Genomic DNA, 20696 nt, shown 5'->3' with positions numbered 1-20696 from the left:
ACTATATGTCCAGAGAGAGAGAGGATATACACATAAGAGAAATGAGATTCTCACAAGAAAGGGAAAAAATGAAAGCGGCTCCCAAAAATTAAATCTATAATTTTCCAAGCATTATGTAACAAATCAATTTTGAATCTTCCCTTAAATGTGTAAACGGTAATGAGATTTCGCAAGGATTTAATGGGAGCTTTGCAGCCATGGAGAGAACATCCAAAAAATTAATACGGCTTCAAAATTTCAAACCCTCAAATTTCCAAAGCCCAAAAAATAACTCATTTTCCTCAAAGATCAAGCGTTAGAGTGAGTTTCACCATATCAATTGGAGATATCCTTTAGAAATTATTTAAAATTTCAATGATGAAATCCCTCTACAAATGCTTATGGCAATAAAAGATATTTAATCAAAACTAATTGTGGGCATGTAGATAAACAAGCTCAAGATCTCAAAAAAATCGGTTTTGAACTACAAAAATTCGTTAGAACCACAAGCGAATAATGGAAAGAGATTTGAAGAAAACCTTTAGTAAAGATTTTTTTGTAAAACAATGAAAACCCTAGTCGTCCAGCACTTTACGTGGAGAAAGGAGGGTTTAAACAACGGGCAAAGGATTATTTCTCAAAATTTTTGATTTCCTTTGATACTCCAGAAAATCCATCTGCAACAGAAAAAAAATTTTAAAAAGAAACAAAAGCAATATGTATAACATAGAGAAATTGAATCTATATACAAAGATTATCTACAGGTTTACAAGTGATGGACCAAAGGATTATGAGTCCAACTCCAATCCTTGATCCTTAAAAACAACTCTTTTATTAGCAGATCTATCAATTAAAACACCTTATATAAAAGAGTTTAAGATATAAATGAATTTCAATGAGGCACTAACCAAGAAACCCTGCAAGAAAGTCTTTGTTAGATAAGTCTTGGGATCCAATCAGGAAGGCTCTTCAGGTCTTATGCCTTGAGAATTGGTTGGTCCAACTGAGGACTTCCGCTTACGCCCAAGTTTTTCGAATATAAAAAGGATCTCCACACACTCAAGATCAAGTTGTTATAGAAACATTCATGCTATTTCTTGTTGCTTTAATTCAATGGCTAGGAAGGTAATTAATTCATGGTGGAAGACACGGAATGAGTGATAGTAGGCCTGCAACTCACGCTAGGGTTCATCAGATGCGGCTCGCGCTAGGGCTCGAGCGTTAACCCTTTCCCCTTTTTACTCTGAGCTACTGGCGATCCTAACTCAGTACTCCTGCTGAGTTCCCCACCATGGATTCGCCCTTTGAAGGGGCGGGCTCATCCCCCCCTGCAACCACTGGTCTCTCTTCTGACAGGACAAAACGCGTAGACCCTCTGATCAATCCAGGCGCCCTCCCTCGGACCAACCAGGACACTGAGCCTGCCACCGAGGCTATCGGGGACCCTGTAGCAAGTTCTGAGGCCGCAAAGGATACAGGCAATGACCAAAAGACATCAACGTCACAGCCAAAGGCGTCTTCTGCAACATGCATACCGAAGACTGCAGAAAGAATCAAAGTAGATCTCCCCAGTCATAGAATCAACAGCGAGATCCAATATATGAGGGATCATGCACTCATAGGCAAGTTCCTCGGATTCTGGCCTACTAAAAAGGCCTTGCATGGCTGGATAGCTTCCAAATGGAAGCCTAAAGGACAAGTCACTCTGCAGCTTGGCCCCAAAGGCTTCTTCACCGCCACTTTCAACTGCTTGGAAGACAAAACTCGCATCTTCGAGGGAGGCCCGTATTTTTTCAACTCTTCAGGCCTGTACCTTCGTGACTGGAAAGAAAGGTTCAACCCAGACAAGGAAGATTTCAGCTGGGCTCCAGTATGGATACGCATGTATTCTCTGCCACTGGAATACTGGAATGAGGAGACCTTAAAGGACATAGGCAACAGCCTGGGGGTATTCATCAAAGCTGCCGAGGAAACCAAAACCCGGAGATACACCTCCTATGCCAGGATCTGCGTTCACATGCATCTGACTAAAGCACTCACGAACTCGATAAGTCTATTTCATGACGACTATGAATGGATCCAAACAATAGATTACGAGCATGTACCTTTTCGTTGCAGAAAATGCCATGAACATGGCCATCTCTTCAGGGACTGCCCTCTGAATCTTAAATCCAAGGCCCCAGTTAATGAGACAAGCAAAGATTTTGAAGGTTTCATAAAGGTCCCTAGTCGCAGAAGGCATGCGAAGAAAAATCCGGCAGCTCCCGATACCTCCAAAAATCCTGAATCCTAGAACAGATTTGAAATTCTGACCTCTCAAAACACTACGGAGGACTACCCTGAAATCCCTCTTGCAGATCCCTCTCCTTCCTCACCCCCCCGACCCCTTCAATCTGCAGTACCGAAACCCGCCTCAACTCTCACCAGCTTTCCCGCCTCTACCTCCTCTGAAAAAATTGATCCAGAGACAGCCCAGAAATCTTCCACTATGGAAATCGATGCAGCTCTAGCTCTCAGCATTCACCAACAGACAAATGAGGAAGATCAGAATACCCTGATCCACATGGATGAGGAACCAGAGAGCGTAGATCTGGAAGGTCTAGATATTCTCAAACTGGAAACAACGTGCAAACAAAGAGAATTTAATACAATACCCCCCCGGGAAATTGAAAGGCTTGAAGTAGTTCTGGCCAGAGCATGGCACAATAAATGCCTAGGCATTCAGGCCGACAGTCCTTGGGATGGAAAGAAAATCTTGAAAGAAACGAAGAAACGAGGGCGCAAGACGGATCTGCAAAGGACAATTATCATCGGAGAAATGCTGGTGGATTCTGGTAGATTCCCCAAGCTGACCAGGTTCTTCAAATCTCTCCCCCACGGTTCCTCATGAAGCTCATATCATGGAACATGAGAGGGCTTAACAGCCCCACAAAACACAGAATGTTAAAAAATATGATCCAGCAAGAAAAGCCTTCAATTGTCTTTCTTCAAGAGACCAAAGGAAATAGCACTGTATTGGAAAGGATTCTAAATAAGGTTTGGTCAGGATGCCGCTCAATCTCAGTGGATGCTTCAGGGGCTTCTGGAGGGCTGGCAATCTTGTGGAACCCGCAGGTACTCTCCCTTCAAGACTTTCATGCCTCACACTTCTTCATTCAATCAACCTTCCATCTAATTGGGACCAATATCCACGGCCATCTCTCTAATGTATATTTTCCACAAAACTTACAACAAAAGATGGATCTCCTGGACACACTCACAGCTCTCAATTCAGATAGGTGATTTCCCCTTTGGATTGGGGGCGGTGACTTCAATATCATCACGGCTTTGGAGGAAAAATCCGGAGGCAGATCGAAGCTAGAAGCGGACAGCAACGGCTTCAAAGACTTCATCAACAGTAATCAGTTAATGGACCTTCAAACCTCCAATGGTATGTACACCTGGACCAATAAAAGAAGTGGACCTCAGCATATAGCGTCCAGGCTGGACCGCTTCCTTATATCGGATAATGCCATACACCTGGGTGGGGACTTTCATGCTTCCATCATGCCTCAAGCGAGCTCTGATCATTGGCCCATAATGCTTCAGTGGTCGCGTTCGGGCTCAAAGTGCAATAGACCTTTCCGCTTTGAGGCCTTTTGGTTCTCGCATCCCAAATTCAAAGAAGTAGTAAAAGAGGCTTGGAAGTCATTCAATCCCCCTGCAGGAGCCAAGATGTTCCAGCTCCAACAAAAACTAAAACATCTCAAACAAGCTCTCAAATCTTGGAATAGAACTCAGTTTGGTAACATCTTTGAAAATCGGAAAGAGCTGGAGCAGCAGATGACCTCACTACAACAGAGAATTATCTTGGAAGGAAGAACAGATGAATATGCGCAACAGGAGCAGACCCTCTTAACCAAGATCGAAGCACGAAGGCAGCAAGAAGAAGTTCTGTGGCAACAAAAATCCACAATCAATTGGCTAAAGGAAGGGCAGAAAAATACAAAAAAAATTCATAGATCTACAATTCAAAGGAGAATGCACAATAACATCGCCTTCATAAATAATCGACAAGGGGAGAGATTAGAGGCGCATGAAGCTGTGGAACAGGAATTCAAAGAGTACTTTCAGGATATTCTTCGGGCGCCGCTAGGATGCAGGGATCAAGCCATTCGATCACTCACGTAGCATATTCCTAAACTTGTTTCGGAGGACCACAACAAAATGTTGCTCCAGCCCATCTCCAAGCAAGAAGTGGAGGATGCCATGGCTCAACTTAAGGATGGCAAAGCGCCTAGACCCGATGGCTTTACAGCCAACTTCTTTCATGCGTTTTGGGAGCTAATTAAAACAGAGGTTTGGGAGATAGTGGAGGAATCAAGATCGATGCACTGGATCCTTCCTTCCCTAAATTCTACCTTCATAGCGCTAATTCCTAAAGTGGATGAACCCAATACGCCTGACAAATACAGGCCCATAGCACTTTGTAACGTCATTTACAAGCTCATATCCAAAGTCTTGGCGAACAGGCTCAAACCTCTTCTCCCTCTTCTCATTTCGCCTGAGCAAACTGGATATGTCAAAGGGCACCAGATAATGGACGACATCATTCTCTCAAATGAAGTGATCCACTCTCTCAAGCTATTAAAAAAGCCAGGTATGATTCTTAAGCTAGATCTTTCCAAGGCTTTTGATAAACTCAGCTGGAATTATATCAATCAGATGTTATTGGCATTTGGCTTCAGCGCTACTTGGACTCGGTGGATCATGAACCTCATCTCCTCACCTAGCTTCTCCATCCTGCTTAATGGCTCTCCTTCTGCCCCCTTTCGTCCTTCCCGTGGCATTTGTCAAGGTGACCCCCTATCCCCTTTCCTCTTTGTTCTCATGGTCGAAGGCCTCAGTCGCCTCCTTCATTCTGCCATCTCATCCCATTCTATAAAGGGCATCTCCCTTCATGGTCTCCCCCCTATCTCCCATCAACAGTTTGTCGACGACACTATGCTTTTCGGCCACCCGTCAGCTCAAGAAGCCTCTGCCTTTAAAGCCCTGCTCAATCTCTTCTCTGAAGCCTCAGGAACATCCATCAATGCCTCCAAGTCCCAGCTCTTCTTCTTCCATACTCCCACCCTAACTCAGAGGAACATTGCCAGGATTTTAGGCTTCCAGATAGCCGCGCTTCCTTCGAAATATCTGGGAGCTCCATTGCTGGACTCTGCTATTAAACACACCTCCTGGAGAACCCTCATTGATAAGCTAGAAACAAGGCTCTCTTCATGGACCTTCCGTTCACTCAACATAGCTGGCAGGCTCACCCTAATCAAATCCGTTCTCCAAGCTATGCCCCTTTATCTTTTTTCTATATTGGCAGCTCCCAAATGGGTTCTCAAGAACATCTGTAATCTTCAAAGAAACTTTCTTTGGGGGTCCGCGGGACTCAACAGGAAATGGGCTCTTGTCAAATGGACTGAGGTCTGTCTACAAAGATCAGCTGGTGGGCTAGGTTTGAGGGATCCCCTTCACAACAACAATACAATGGGAGCCTGTATCTGGTGGAATTGGATTTCCAAACCACACACTCCTTGGGCACGTCTCTGGCAAGCAAAATACGCGCCAGGCAGTCAATGGGACGATCTCATCAGAATCAGCACAACAACTCCTGGCTCGTTGATCTGGAATGTTGCCAAGCAACATAGTGCCTTCATTCAAGCGCACAGCTTTTGGGAAATCCATTCGGGCACTACAGCTAGATTTTGGAAGGACTCTTGGCAACAGCTCCCTAAACTAGCCTCTCTCTTCCACAAACCCAACTGGCAAGCTTCGATGCAGCAAACTAACCAAATCCATGTTCATTAGTTTTGGCAGCGGCACTCCCCACAAGACTTTCAACTCTGGAGATCAGCCAGCACCTGGCAGGCAAATTGGCAGGAGGAAACATATGAGGAGATCGATCAGGAGTTAAATCTCAGGAAAATTAAATACTCTGATAAAAAGGACAAACTGCGATGGGGACACACGCCAAAAGGTATGTTCACCACCAAGGAAGCATACCAACTCCTCTATCAACCCATGCAAACAACAAAGGATCAGATTTGGCAACCTGGTATCTGGCCTAAGGTTTCCACTTTTCTATGGCTTCTGAGCAAGTAGCGAATCCTTACTTGGGATAATCTTCAAAAGCGTGGATTTAATGGACCTTCTAGGTGTCCTAATTGTAATCTCAATTCAGAAACCATCTTGCATCTCCTGGATACCTGCCCACTAGCAGCACAGCTGTGGGAGAGAATTGCTCAGTGCAATAGAAGAACGGGCAGATGTGTGGGAAATATCACAGACACCATCAGAAACTGGCCTCGACATCCTTTCCAAAGCCTTCTTCTCAACTCACTTTGGAGCCTCATTCCGGGCTTTGTCTATTGGATCTTATGGAAGGAAAGAAATAATAGAACCTTCAACAATCTTAGCAAGACACTTGATACCCTATGGCTCCTTCTCAAACAAAATCTGCAGGAAACTCTTGCTCTAAGACATTGGCAAGATTCGGACCTGCCAGACTCTCCTCAAGAACGCCTCATCCTGAGAGATTGGAATATGGACCTCACTTTCTTAGCTCAAGTCAAAACTAGTCCCCCAATCAGCACTACTTCTCCCCTCAACTGGACTCCCCCGGCGTCACAATCTTACAAATTGAACTTCGATGGGGCTGCTAAGGGGAATCCTGGGCCGGCTGGCTATGGTGGTGTCTTCAGAAATGAAGTTGGTTCAGCACTGTACATATATCATGGGTCAATTGGCAAAGATACCAACAACGCTGCAGAACTTGAAGGTTTATGGAAAGGTCTATGCATAGCAGAAAAGGAAGACTTTTTCCCTCTTGAGGTAGAAGGGGATTCTCAAATCTTAATAGCAACAGCCAGAAGGATTCACTCAGGTACCTCAGCAGCAAAGATTGCCTCAAGTTGGCGGCTTCTGAGTAGATTGGAACAAATAGAGGAATGGCTCAGGACTTCCAGAAGCATTACTTTCAAACATATTCGGCGATCGGCCAACAGGGTAGCAGACAGATTGGCTAATCAGGGAGTCAATCAGCAGCTCCTATTTTTCTCAGGTCCTTTAAGTGAATCCAATGATGTACAACTCACACAAGATTGCACTTCTCTGGTGCAACAGGATTCATCACCCCCGGATGTGGGTGCATAGCCGAGAGATCAGTACGCTGGCGGCGCGAAGGAAGGGCGCGTGGCTCATCACAAGTGCCAGCCGACATCGCACAAGAATTGATTTAATGTCACAGTCCGTAAACATAAATGATGCAATAATGCAGCTCACTCCCTCTTGCAGGTGTGTTAGTATATTGGTAATGATGCTCTGCTTGTTATTCCTTCCCACTCCTCCCTTCTACACTTGTTGGTTCAGCAAGGTGGAAGACAGTCCAGGGTATTGGCGGTCTCAGAATCAAGGCAACGACATTCGTATGGGCTTTCATGCTTCAAACAATCCTCATTGCAACTCCCTCGGTCGCCCCCTCTCAGTCCCATCCACGGCTGTCTGTTCAGTTCCCCCAGATTTCTTCAAGATGCCAAGAATGCGCACAAGGATGATTAGCAAAAGAGGCAGCTCCCGAGGCCGAGTCTCCCGCCAGCCTTCCTCCACAACCTCGGACCCTTCGTCAGAGGCTTCGGATTTTCGTTTTGAAAGATACCCTGAGACTAGAAGCGGACGCGGCAGAGGTCGAGGGCAATTCTTCTCCGAAGAGTGCTCTCTCCATCCCAATTCTCATACAGCTCGCTTCCGCTTCCCATGCACCCTTGGCAACTCCTCCTTCATCGCTTCCGTTACTATCGAGTTGTGCGAGGCTTCTGCGGGTTTGGAGGCTGACAGTCCAGGACATCCTTTGGTACCAAGAATGGAAGACCAGATTGATACCTCGCAGAATGTGAATACTCAGAGAAATACCCAAGGTGGCTCTACAACTCTGGATTCGACCTTCCAAGCCGGTCCGAGCGCTCCTGCAAGCGGGGGTCCTTCAGGAAAAGAGGGCTGACCCTCTGAGTGTGAAGACCCAGACCAATTTGGCTGCCGCATTGTTGAAGAATCGCCTCCAACATCGCATGAAGACTGATCAGGTCTGCACCTTATGATTTTTGTTCAATTGCTGAAAGAAGTTGCTCACTCCCTTCCGGATTCACAGCCTTTTCATGTTTTCAGCTCTCAGAATCAGGTCTTTTTCAATTTCGGATTTGCCGGTTTCCCCTGCGTGGGCGGCTTACTCCTGTTTTTGTTCAATATGTTAATGGGTCACTGTCTTGGTAGCGGCTGCGCTGTTCCTTTCATTTTGTCTCGGTACTCCGTTACTGTTTTCAGTTATCTTAAGTCTCAAAGCAAGTCATTATGCTGGTCTTTTGGTCAATTTCTTAAGCGATTTTTGTAAGCATGCCGTCTCATGGGCTAGAACTCTCAAGGCCTCTGCCTCTCTGTAACCATATTTTTGTATCAATATAGGAGTAGTCATATTCAGATAAACAACAAAAAAAAAGAAGAAGATCAAGTTGTTAGATCAATAAAGACATAAAATAGCAATATAATCCTTAAGAATTAGAGATACCTGCTAATTCAATTAAATCAAAATGCCACCTTAGGTCCAATAATCAACGCAAGATACATGTGCAATAAGTTATTCCACAAGGCTAATGATCAACAACTTCTACAATATTATTCATTAGAGCATTAAAAGTAGGAGAGAAACACCACCAACAATGAAAACCCCAGCTTTTGCATTATTATTATTTTAGAAAAATTACAAGAGCTTCGAGAGCCAGTACACGATCCAAAAATTGAATCTCTTACAATGAAGAGCATATGCTTCCTTATATTGAAAAAATGAGAGCTCTAGAGACTCTTCCAAGTGAAAAATGGCTAGATCCATGAAAGTGCACAAATTTGACTTGATCTTGGTTGATTAAATGCTTGACCCATGTCAAAATAATCTCCATCGTTGATTGCTTGAGAAAAAATTTAAATTCCTTGATGATGCCTTTTTTATTGGTTCAAAATATTTTTTCTGACTTTTTCTCCTTGAAAAATCCCCATTCACTTAACCAACTTGGACCATAAATTCGATTTTCATTTAAAAAACAATTTTTATGGGAATTAATTCCTAATTTCTGGAGCAAAAATATTTTCTTGACTTTTTGCTTGCTTGATTCGTGGAGATTCCCTTCTTAAAAAGTGCACATTCCTTTTTTTTAATATTTTTCACTTGGAAAGAATTTATTTTTTCTCATTTTTTTCTGGCCATTTTCTAGCTAATATTTTTGTTGTTTTTTGACAGAAACCAAAAATAAAAAATAATTATTTTTACTCAAAATTAATTAATTTTTTGGCTTAGGATTTTAATTTATCAGCCAAAAAATTAATTAATTGACACTAAAGGGTATTAATAATTTTTTTCATCCTTAAATATTTTAAATATGAGGGACCATGCACCAAAATATTTTTACATCAAGATATTACAATTAATTCAACCCTTAAAAGAGGAAAACACCTTTAGACATAAACCCTTAATAATTTACCCAATTCTGCAACACAATATGATCTAGTATAGACCAAGTGTTTTTGTAATAAAATAATTTGGCCAAATGTGCTTAAATTATTCCCAAACACACTTTTACAAAAGACTAGACTAAAACACTAGGACACACCTAAGACTTCGACGATAAATCCCACCCTAGCTTTGGGGTGAGGCTGGAGGGAAACACTTTGTCGATCATCCCTGTTTAGAAACACAGATAATCAGTGAGAAGAAAAACCTTCTAGGATGAAATTCGTCGCCAAAATCATAGGCTTACCTAGGTTGTTACATAATTAAACGGTCATACTATCATCATTTACAATAAACCTACAGAATTTAGGTTTACAACTCTGATAAACTATCGAATGATGATGATGAATCCTGGATATCTGACTGCTTGAACATGATGGAATTCCTTTGCAAAAATGTGTACTGCTAAAATGGTAGTCGACACGGACTGGTCAATCTTTCCTTAAACTCCATTGGCCCCTTGATTAAAGCATTAGTCCACTATTGTGCCAATCTCCTTAAAATAACAAAAATCAAAAACCTAATTTTATTTTATGTTTTCCAAGGTAAATTAGGGTCAGGTTACGGAAAAATATGCATTTTATGGCATTATTTACCTAGGACCTTATAGTCCTAGGGTTAGGATTTGCATGTACTAAATTGGAAAAGCATATATAAATTTTTCATGAATTTTTCAGCCATTAATTAGGGATAACATCTAGGGTTTTTCTTGTTTTATGTGTTTTCCGCCATTGAAAAATTATTGTGGTCTATTTCTTAGTTATTCATCTAATAGCTTTTGTTTCTCAGTTGTCTATTATCAATTTTATATTATTTTGTTGTTATTGTTATAAAATTTGCACATTGTAATTGTGTTAATTATAAACCCTAGTTTATAACAGCGATTTGTAATTTAAAGATAACATGTGTTTGGGAACCTATTTCAACCTCACCAACACTTAATAAGCCCTCTAAATTTAGCCATAGGGTCCTTTGAACTCGTTGTCTTGAAAAATTAAATTAAATTTCATCTCACCTACAACCTTACTCATTGAACATTATCCTTTGGTGATTTTATTAGTATAACCCTTGGGGATATTTAGCCCGAGAACACTAGGGTTATCTAATCCCTAAAATCTGTTGGTGAAACCTCCCTTTTGGGGATAGTATCCAAACACAAAACAATAGGGGATCAATTGCTAATGTGACAATGGTGACTAATCCTATTGTTACTCTTAATCTACATTGCTTAGCGAGGCTTTACACTAAGATGCTAGATTTTGCAATAACATGGCCTATATAAAAATTAGAGACCATGTACACCAGTAAGTTTTTTCTTTAGTCATCAACAAATTCTTTATAGCCATGAAGATGCATTCCATATCAATATTAAATATTTAAGTCACTATGGCACCCTAGTTGGATTGAACACTTACAAGTCCAACATCTAATGGAACTATGGCAGGCAGACATTATTCAATAACAATGTGTAATATCCCTCTTGGGGTGTTAGGGTTTTCAATAAACACTTGAAAAAATTGTATTTCATAACAATATTGTAGTACTCATCAATCTATGAAATAGTGATGCTCTTTATTGAATACACAAGTAGTATAGTAAAGAATTCATGTAATAGTTGATTCCCCAAGCAACCACTATAAAGTAGGGTTGATTCAACACATATAACAATCTTACAATGGTCAACAATCTCTCAACAAGGATATCAAATCAAACATGGCTTCTAGGCTTACAAACAGTAGTTGTCCCCTTGCTGCCACAAAATCACATCCGCAAACCTCACTACTACCTTGCACCCTTACTCACCCTTGTTTCATCCTGATCGTGCCCCTTTAGGCCACTCGTGGCCTCAAAAAAATGGCTTCTTGACCCTTTGTTGCCTCAAAAAGTTAGGCCTCAGACTTCCGCTACCTCAGTCGTCTTTCACTCCTAACATCCAATACCAAGGAAGGAATCTCTAAATGGAAGATTGGTTGCTCAATCAAACTTGTAGAGTATTACTTTGTGCAAAGAGAGTATGTTGGTCTAGTGGTGTCTTTCCTAGGGTCTAGAGTGGAAGCTCCTCAAATGTTTCAAGGAAGTTAATCAATCCATCAAGTGGAGCAGGTTGTTGAGAAGAAACCTAAGGTCTCACTAATCTTGTATCCTAAGTGGTGTGAACCCTTGTCTATCATTTGTTGCTCCAAGTAGACTAGACAACAAGGAAGAAAGAGGTGATCTTCCTTATGGTCTCTAGCAAATACATCCACATAGAGACTATGATCTATGTTTGAAAATCTCCTTCATAAAGAGTGCTAGGCATCTTTGGTCAAGATAACACAAGAATCTGAAGAGGGCACCACGCAAGTCCTAATAGGATAATACTACCTTCCTTTGATCTCATAGAAAATAGGACATCTAAAAATGAGATGCTACTTCGATTCTATCTCCTATAAGCCACAAAGTAAGCAAGTCCTATTAGGTCGTGAGTTGTGGTTATCAATCTCAATCTGAAGTCCATAACAGCCAACATAGCAATAACCAAGGGGGATCCAAAGGCCATGCACCCAATGTTTGTATGTATACAAAGCTCTAATAATAAGGTTTCCTATCAACTGCAAAAAATGCCTAGAATAAAAAGCTATCTTGTATCCAAGTGATCTGAATGGACTACCTGTAGATATCCTCTTTAATCACTAGGTCCAGACTCCAAATCCTATTTAAATAGCAAGTGACCTAGAGCATCTAATGAGCCCCCAAAAGGGTAGAGTCAATTAAGAGAATTTGCCACCGACTAATGTAACTTGGAAGCTTTTGAAAACCAACAACAATCCATCCCAAGGAGGCTTGTGGAGGCAGTTGCCTCAAAAGAACATAGAGCTATGTAAGGGTATTGAATCTCGATCCCTATGAAGAGTTGAGTCTCCTAAAGTTTAGACTCGAAGGAAAGAGAAAATTTTAGAAATGGTTTCAAGGCAAAATGAATGGGTTCCAAACTCCACCTAGATAGTCAACTACAGAACTATTCATTTGTAATAGATGGCATAGTAAAAAAATAAGGGTCTAGGCTCTTTCCATCCTAGCCCAATCAACCCAAAGCAAACCAGATCACAATTTCTCTCAAAACCATAAAAGACGATGCTTCTAGTGATTGTGTCAAAGAACTACATCTTAGAACTTGGAAGATATCCTTGATGTGCCTCTAAAATCATTGTATGTTAAGTAGGGCAAGGGATCCATATCCCCTGTTCATCCAAGGGTAAAAAGGATGTCTTCCATTAAACTAAGGCCCTAAAAACTAAACCTCCAAGTATAGGTTGTGATGATCTCACTTTCTATACCTCCAAAGAAAAGTGGACGTCAAAGAGAGCACACTATGACCAATTGAAGATCATAACCTTAGTTTACTCAAGTGTAAGTATAGGTTGTGGTGATCTTAATCTCTACAGTTCCAAAGAGGAAGTGGTCATCGAAGAGAGCATGCTTCAACCAATTTAATATCATAACCTTAGTTTTACTCACGTAAATCATGAATTGTCAAAGATTGCAAAATTGGATAACTTGCCAATCTATCTCTAGTCTCTAGAGCCCACTGAGTGAGGCAACCAAGAGGATCATGTTGTTGACAAAAAGAAGGAAATTAAGACATGGTGAAGAAGACAACCATCCATGTCCTATATATGCTCTCTGTGAAAGGACCCCAACTTATCAATGTAGATCCCACAGAGAACCCATGCAAGAGGGAACCCCTATTGTACTCCTAATGAAATACAAGATGCCATGGGAAATGCAGAGACGACCAAGAATTGACTCATAAAGTCACATAATCGAAACCAAAAAGGTCTCCAAAACAGTGTTGTAAACATGCCAATTTTATCACAAGGTCTCCAAAACAGCATTGCAAACATCCCAATTTTATCGCAATAAAATCGCAATTTTTTGGCATAGCTGATGTTTGCCAATGTTTGCCGATGTTTGCCAATTTTTACCGATATTTTCCCAATTTTTACGATATTTTGGTTTTCTAGACCCTTACCGATTTTACCCTGATGCTGATGTTCGCAACATTGCTCCAAAATACCAATGTCAAGTAACCTTTGGAATAAGGACTCTCTTGAGGCTTAGACGAATACCTTTCAAATTCAAAACAGCGAAAGACTTTCAAAAGCAATAACAAGCCTCCTCAATAATGGCATGAAGTGTGGAAATGTGATTAGAAGTTTGATACTCTAGGTGGAAATTTGTCTATCTTCTAGACTTGAGGTGCCTCCTCTTGAACTCATCAAATAGCCACAAATGAAGGACTATAGCTTGGAAAAAGTGTTTCCAATCATAATAGTCCTATAATTGTTTGAATCTAAACTAACTCCAGCTTTGTGGAACCATGACATAGGGAAGCTTGGGAAACAACACGATTAAACGAACCAGTGATGCGGAAGTCGAGAGAGTGAGTACCATGCTTGAGGAATTGAAAGCCTTCCTCATTAGTGGCCCTACCAATAGCCTAGTACTCATGATCTTAAGTGCTCTCGTGATGTTTTTTTTTTTTTTCTTTTTTTCTTTTTTTAATCGGTTACTGGTGAGAATTATCCTGAACAGACCCAGGATCAAATCTAACTGGCTGCCACTATAAACCTAGGCTACGTGCAACCGCCTGCAAGCCGCACAATAGCAAGAAACTTATGCCTCAACAAGAGCCGAGATGTCCGCTATGGGGTCACCTACTCTTCTAGCCAAGACACAACAGGTCATATATATACTCAATGAGATTTGAACCCTCATCTCGCAGGTTACACCCGGGAAACTTACCGTTGAACCTCATATCACTGTACAGTGCTCTCGTGATGTTGCCATAAGCGAATATATGACAAGAAAGGCCATGTGCACTAGAGGTTGCCCAAGGAAATCATAAAGGGAGTTGGCGTGAGTGAACATGGACAAATTATTGAGATCAAGTGGGAGAACAGTTTGTCTAGGAAATGGTGTGTGCAAAAATATGCATCCCGGAACAATATCCCAGATAATGATGTATCATGATTTTTGTTATAATCGTCCACCTTCACTTCCTAGAAATCAAGACTTAACTGATCAGGACATCATCCCAGTTCTTCATTCTTATAAATCAAATTTGATAGTTGCAGTTCTGACTATAATTGTCATAACAAAGGCTGTATCATTGCAAATGACAAGCAGAAATTTCCAATTGTAATTAAATCTCCCAGTTTAATACTTCAGCGAGATAATAATAACTAGAAACATCTATATCAAAGCACAATAAATAGACAGGAAATATTTATTCACGAAAACTCAAACTCCACTCACTGACTTTGATAAACATTTTCCAAACAACTGAAACTGTAAGCCGTTAATAGGGAATAATAATAATAACGTTAAACCCTATAGCCTACAGGTTCATAGATTCAATATAAAAATGCAACTTCCATGGGAAGGAACCCACGCCTACTTCATTAGTTGTTAGTCAGTTGTGCATTTCCTTGTTTGTGATTCTCTCATTTGACTTTCAAAGTGGTTTGATCTGGAGAATCCACATCGGCCTTCTTAGGTATTTCATTGCTAAAAAAAGAATATTGAATTCAAGCTGAGAAGCTCAGTCTATTAAGAAAGGAGTTTTTTGTGGCAGAAGCTGTTTATTTTTTCCAATCTAATGAGGAAATTACAAAAGTTCGTAAAGCAAACAAAATGGAGGAAACAAAAAAAAACACCTCTTACTAATCAGAGATAGAAGAATAAGGGCACAATAATGAAAGAAAGGAAGCACAAAAGCCAAAGCTTGAATTTACCAAAGAGCCAGAAGGCATATCCCATACCCTATCTTCATCTGCAAATACTCCCTGATATTGGCCCTCTGATATCCTGTGATTAGAGCCTTTAAAAATCTTATTGAGCCACCTCATGATGCGTGATTGTTTTTGCACGTAACCCAAAACAATATGATCTGCATGCATCATTGGAAAAATGTGCCATTAGCTGCCAAAAATTAATCAGAAGAAGCAAATAAAGTTTTCCTAAACGTATTCACTTCATAGAGTAAATAGGAAATAGCTAGAAGAAACCCAACATGTATTGATATAATATTACCAACAGTCTAGGACGCTGAAATAAAGAAAATAGCAATTTCTGTATTCAGGCTTCTGTGATCCATAATGAATTAAGCAAAGTCTTTCGGTAGAAATCACATAAAAGAAATTTTTGGCCGACGCATTTCAAACCAACAAGTGTGGTTCATCATCAGGACCCTTTTTCAACAGCTATATATGCTGCAGATACAAACATTTATATCAGAGACACCAGAAGCATGATTTCACAAGTGGGTGTGGAAAGAAATCAGTTGCTGGACCCTGGTGTAGTAATTTTCAGAATTCAAGAATTTGGGGATTTGTCAATTTATGGTTTGACAAGATCTTTCATAGATCAACAATTTTTTTAACCATGGTGGATCGGTAACTCATTGGAGTGATCTGGGCTAGGCTTAAGATCAAACCTTCCGGCTGCCACTATACCAACAAGAGCATATCCGAATTGGATCCCAAAAGGATCCTAGGAGTGGATGTGGGTAACATTGGTGTAGGTGTGGCACTAGATTTAGAAAGATCCAGTAACTTTGTGTGAAATTTTTACTTCAAGTTTCTACTGTTGTAAGAACATCATATGCACATTGCAAATTGTCTAGATTCCAAAAGGATCAAAGGATCCTAGGAGTGGATGTAGGTACACATTGGGTGCAGATGTGGCACTGGATTTAGAAGGATCCGTAACTTTGTGTGAAATTTTTACTTCAATTTTCTACTGTTGTAAAAACATATATGTGCAATGCAAATTCTCCACTTCATAGGACAAGCCTACATGTGAACATAGCATGGAGGACAGAAATATATCTAATGTATATTTGATGTTGTAAAATAAAGCAGATACTGAAAAAAATAGTAACGATAAATTGTAATCTAGAAGTACTTCATGACCTTACGAGACAAAAGGAAAAACCTCACTGTGCTATCTAGGGTTTTTACCCAGAGACGAAAGAACTTTTAGTTTTTCAATCAAAAGTATAGAGAAAATATTGGTAACTTGGGTAGAAAGACAGACACCTGTCTTTTAGTAATTCAGCACAAAGGATTCTCAGACCAATTTGACTTTTGGCATATAACATTTAAAATCTCGTAAAAGAAAAAAATTTAATAGAGATATAGAAAATGCATTCCATGTCTAAATAATAAAGAAGAGAAAATTGGAAGCAGGTCAATGTTGTTACTTTTCTTATGGAACAACCAGAAAGCGTGACAATATGTGAGTTTGCAACTTTGCACTTTAGATGCATCAAAACAAGCCAGTTCAGAGAAGTATGAGGACTCAAATATAAAAACCAGCTTGCATATTTTACCTTTAATCCCTCAACCTTGGAATTTCATTGTTATAATGCCAATTTTGAACAGGGAGAAAAGTTATAACGATGGAAGGAAAGGCCCGTGAAAAGCAGAAAAGGTCTAGATGTAGAATATAATAGAAATGTTGGATATTTTCCATCAGTGCACTTTTCCATTCATTATTAAATTATACTTAAAGTTTCATTCACTTGCCTAATCAAGGTGCCGTTTTAGCACTAAAAATGACCAACCGTCAAACTGTTTTTAAATTTTAGAATAAACCATGCAAAAGAGCCATTATAACTAGCATGATATAGAATTTCCTGCTAGGAGGAACAGATGGATTTCTCATCTATTTCTAACAACTTGGTGCATCGTTTCCTGTTCAAAAGAAGAGTGCAAGAGAAATGTAATAACCTGCATACATTCATGACAGTTTGAGAGGATGAAAAGCATGAATTGTATCATGGTTAATGGATTGTAAAAAGGAAACTTGCACATAAGGACATGAACTACTAATCAAGGGAATCCTTGAACGAACAACTGACATCAACCAAGAATTCATTTGATTTTAAATTTGAGAAGGAAATTCAGTAGTCCTGGCATGTTCAAATTCTGAAAGAAACTAAAGTACAAGAAGCCATAAACAGGATGATATCCAAACTTCTGTTAGCGCCAAGGGCTCAGCTCCTCAGCCCCTCAGCCTATAATAGTACCTCCAAAAACATTTTCACTGCTTACACAGCCAGAAAAATATTTCAGAGCTTACGCTTGACTAGATTAAGTTGTGGTCATTGCATGATGTCGCTTATATACCAATCTCGTATTTTCACCACTCTTTCACACCTCAACGTTAAATCTGGTGATTTCAGTCTTCAGCAGTCATGTTACCTATCATAGAAATGCTAGAAAATCTTTTCTGGCCATCGTAATAAAACAAAAATTCTGCAGTTCAAGAAAGGTCTAGATGTGTTCCACACAAGCCTATGATATTGCGATGCAATATCCTGAATCTAGCTGTGAATGAAAACTAATACTGCTACAAATTTGCAAAATCAGCAGCTCTATTGACGATCTATAAAGTCAATTATGCCCCTCAAATTTGATGAAACATCTTCTGACATGGACCCAGCTTATTTGCTACCTCCAGATACTAAAGCAATGACCAATATAAGGCCGAAAACAACATTCTATCAAAATAAATTATACAAGAGGATAAGAGAGGAAAATCCAGCCTCACTGAAGAGAAACAAGGTGATCTGCAGTCCGGGTGGGGATGAGGGAATCCATGAACACTCCATGTGTTTAACATTGAATTGAATCTAAACACTGTATTATGTACATTAAATATGGACACTAGAACAGGCCAGTCTAAAACCTAACTTGATATGCACCTCAAGAGTGCAAAGCTCAAGGATATATCTCCCAAGTCCACATGTGGCAAATGCATTAAATATTGGAATTTGAGATATGCAAACTTGAGATGCATATCAGACCAGGGTTTAGATGGATCTTTGCTAGTATATATTCGACTGATAGTAGCATGCACTTAGCAAAATACTGTTGAAACGTTAACTTTTCTTAAGTGTTTTCATTTTATAAAACTATTTTTTTACAAAAAGAAAACAATGTAAAAATTACAACCAAAACACAAAACACGCCTAAGGTCGAAGGCAAACATGGTTACATGTTTCTTAGCCCAAACATCACTACATGTTTCTTAGCACAAATAACAGAGGATACATCCCAATTTCTTTGGCATGGTCTCCATGCTTGCTCCTTTCAAATAGACCGTTAGACCAGCAGTACAAACCCAAATACTAACTGTAGATTTCTAAACCAAAAAATTATAGAGATATGAAGCGAAAATAATTACAGAAGACCCAATTCAAATTGCTGCGAATATGCAAAACCCATCAATCCATGGCTTACAATGGGTATTCTTCTAGCTAAAAAAGGAGGTGGGTGGTTCATCAACTGTAAATTCCAAGCCCAAATATGATACAGAATTACAGATATGAAAAGAATTATCACATAAGACCTAATTCAAATTCCTGTGAATATGCAAGGCCCATGAATCCATGGCTTCAAACGGGCATTCTTCTAGCTAAAACAGCAGGGGGCAGCTTGTCAACTGCAAATGCCAAATATTAAACAGATATGACGAGAATAATTGCCTAAGACCCAATTCAAATTCCTGTCAGTATGCAACAACCACCAACCCATTGCTTCAAATGGGCATTTTCCTAGCTTAAAAAACAGGTGGGTGGTGCACCAATTGCAGATTTCCAAAATAATATATAGATAGGAAGAGAATATTCACCGAAGACCCTATTCAAAATCTTTTGTATATGCAACAACCATCACTCCATGGCTTCAAAATATTCTTCTAGCTAAAGCAGGTGGACGAATTATCAACTCTGAATTTCCAAGCCAGAATATTTTACAGATATGAACAGAATAATTAATTAATAGCCAAGGACCCAATTCAACCTCCTCTGTCTATGCAACAACCACAAATTAGTGACTTCAAAATTCAAATGAGTGTTCTTCTAGCTAAAGCAGGTGGGTGGCTCATCAATTGTAAATTTCAGGGCCCAAATATTATGGAGATGTTGAGAGAATAATTACCGAAATACCCAATTCCAATCCCTGTGAATATGCAAAACCCATCAATCCATGCTTCAAACAGGTATTCCTCTATTTATGCAAGCAGGTGATTGATTCATCAAACATCTAGAATTGGCCTTTAAATTCATTAAATATAATGTATACAAAGCTCCCTCCGTAATTTCATATAATAGATATCAAAACACTGATATAGCAGAGAGAGCTGAAATGCCTACCCAGCGCATTTATTTGACTCATCATCAAATAGTATTCTAAACAGTACTCTTCCAAAGATCTGAATGTGTCTGTACTCTAATTATAATTGAGTCTATGATAAAGGAAACCCCACCATGATCCAAGATGTATAGATCCAGCTTTACATAATCCCGGAATTTCACAGACAAAAATATACAAAGTAGACAGCTAATTCTTCGTCAAAAGTTCAAGGGAATCAATGGGATTAAACGAACCTCGATGGGCCTCCTGAACGAAAGGCGCCCAAAAGCTAAACCTTGGGAATGATTATCCAGGAGCTCGAGAAAAGGATATTGGGCATACTCATTTTAGGTATAAATATAAAAAAGATGGTGTAATTCGTTCACAGATGCGGTCAAATCATTACATAGCGAATCCAGAATTTATTCTGTCATCTACGACGAGCATTGGGAGTAAGAGGGGCCGTGAATTTTGTAGTGCTGTCCCAGAGGCCCCTCAACAGGGAACTAACTAGGCTTGCTCCCGCAAATTGGGGCCTTCGTCAAAATCCTCACATCGCTTGTCTGAACATCTTTCATCAAAAAAATGATATTACAATAAAGTATTTGACAATATAAAGCAAAAGGCTCAACATGTGTAGGACATAGATTGGTGCAAACCATTATAAAAAAGTCCATCAAGGTGGTTAATATGTGTAGTAGATTGATTGGTACAAACCACGATAAAAATAAACCAAACGAATTCTCACTTTTGGACACACTGGGTGCTTGCTAAAGCACATTTTGAGTTTTCTGGTTCTGAACAGTAAGGTGATAAGGCTAATTGGTTGAACATGATAAAAAGGGTATAACGCAATTTAAAGTGATCTATGTTAAGAATGTTTCTAGGAGGTAAGTTGGATAGCGTTTTAGATGGTTTATGATGGTTATAAATGAATTATGAAAATATGG

The 20696-nt window shown here is 39.8% G+C and overlaps 1 protein-coding gene across 4 annotated transcripts in view; it reads right to left on the bottom strand.

Moving 5' to 3' along the window:
• Positions 1 to 20341, bottom strand: part of LOC149155618 (LIM domain-containing protein HDR3-like) — a 299537-nt gene extending 279196 nt beyond the window's left edge. For 2 of the 4 annotated variants that reach the window (XM_089445805.1, XM_089445806.1), the window contains exons 1-2: positions 20001 to 20340; positions 15340 to 15494 (exon numbers count right to left, since the gene is read on the bottom strand). In XM_089445805.1, coding sequence (XP_089301931.1) covers positions 15340 to 15453 — 114 coding nt within the window. In that variant the 5' untranslated portion in view covers positions 15454 to 15494; positions 20001 to 20340. Of the gene's footprint in view, positions 1 to 15339; positions 15495 to 20000 lie in introns of all 4 variants that reach the window. The other 2 variants (XM_089445807.1, XM_089445808.1) reach the window with 2 other exon arrangements.
• Between the last annotated feature and the right edge of the window lie 355 nt (positions 20342 to 20696).

Source organism: Pinus tabuliformis, chromosome 9 (genome assembly GCF_031772625.1).
Source record: "Pinus tabuliformis cultivar Carrire ecotype Pingquan chromosome 9, CPIR1, whole genome shotgun sequence".
Lineage (NCBI taxonomy): Eukaryota > Viridiplantae > Streptophyta > Pinopsida > Pinales > Pinaceae > Pinus > Pinus tabuliformis.
This window is presented reverse-complemented; position numbering and strand designations above follow the sequence as displayed.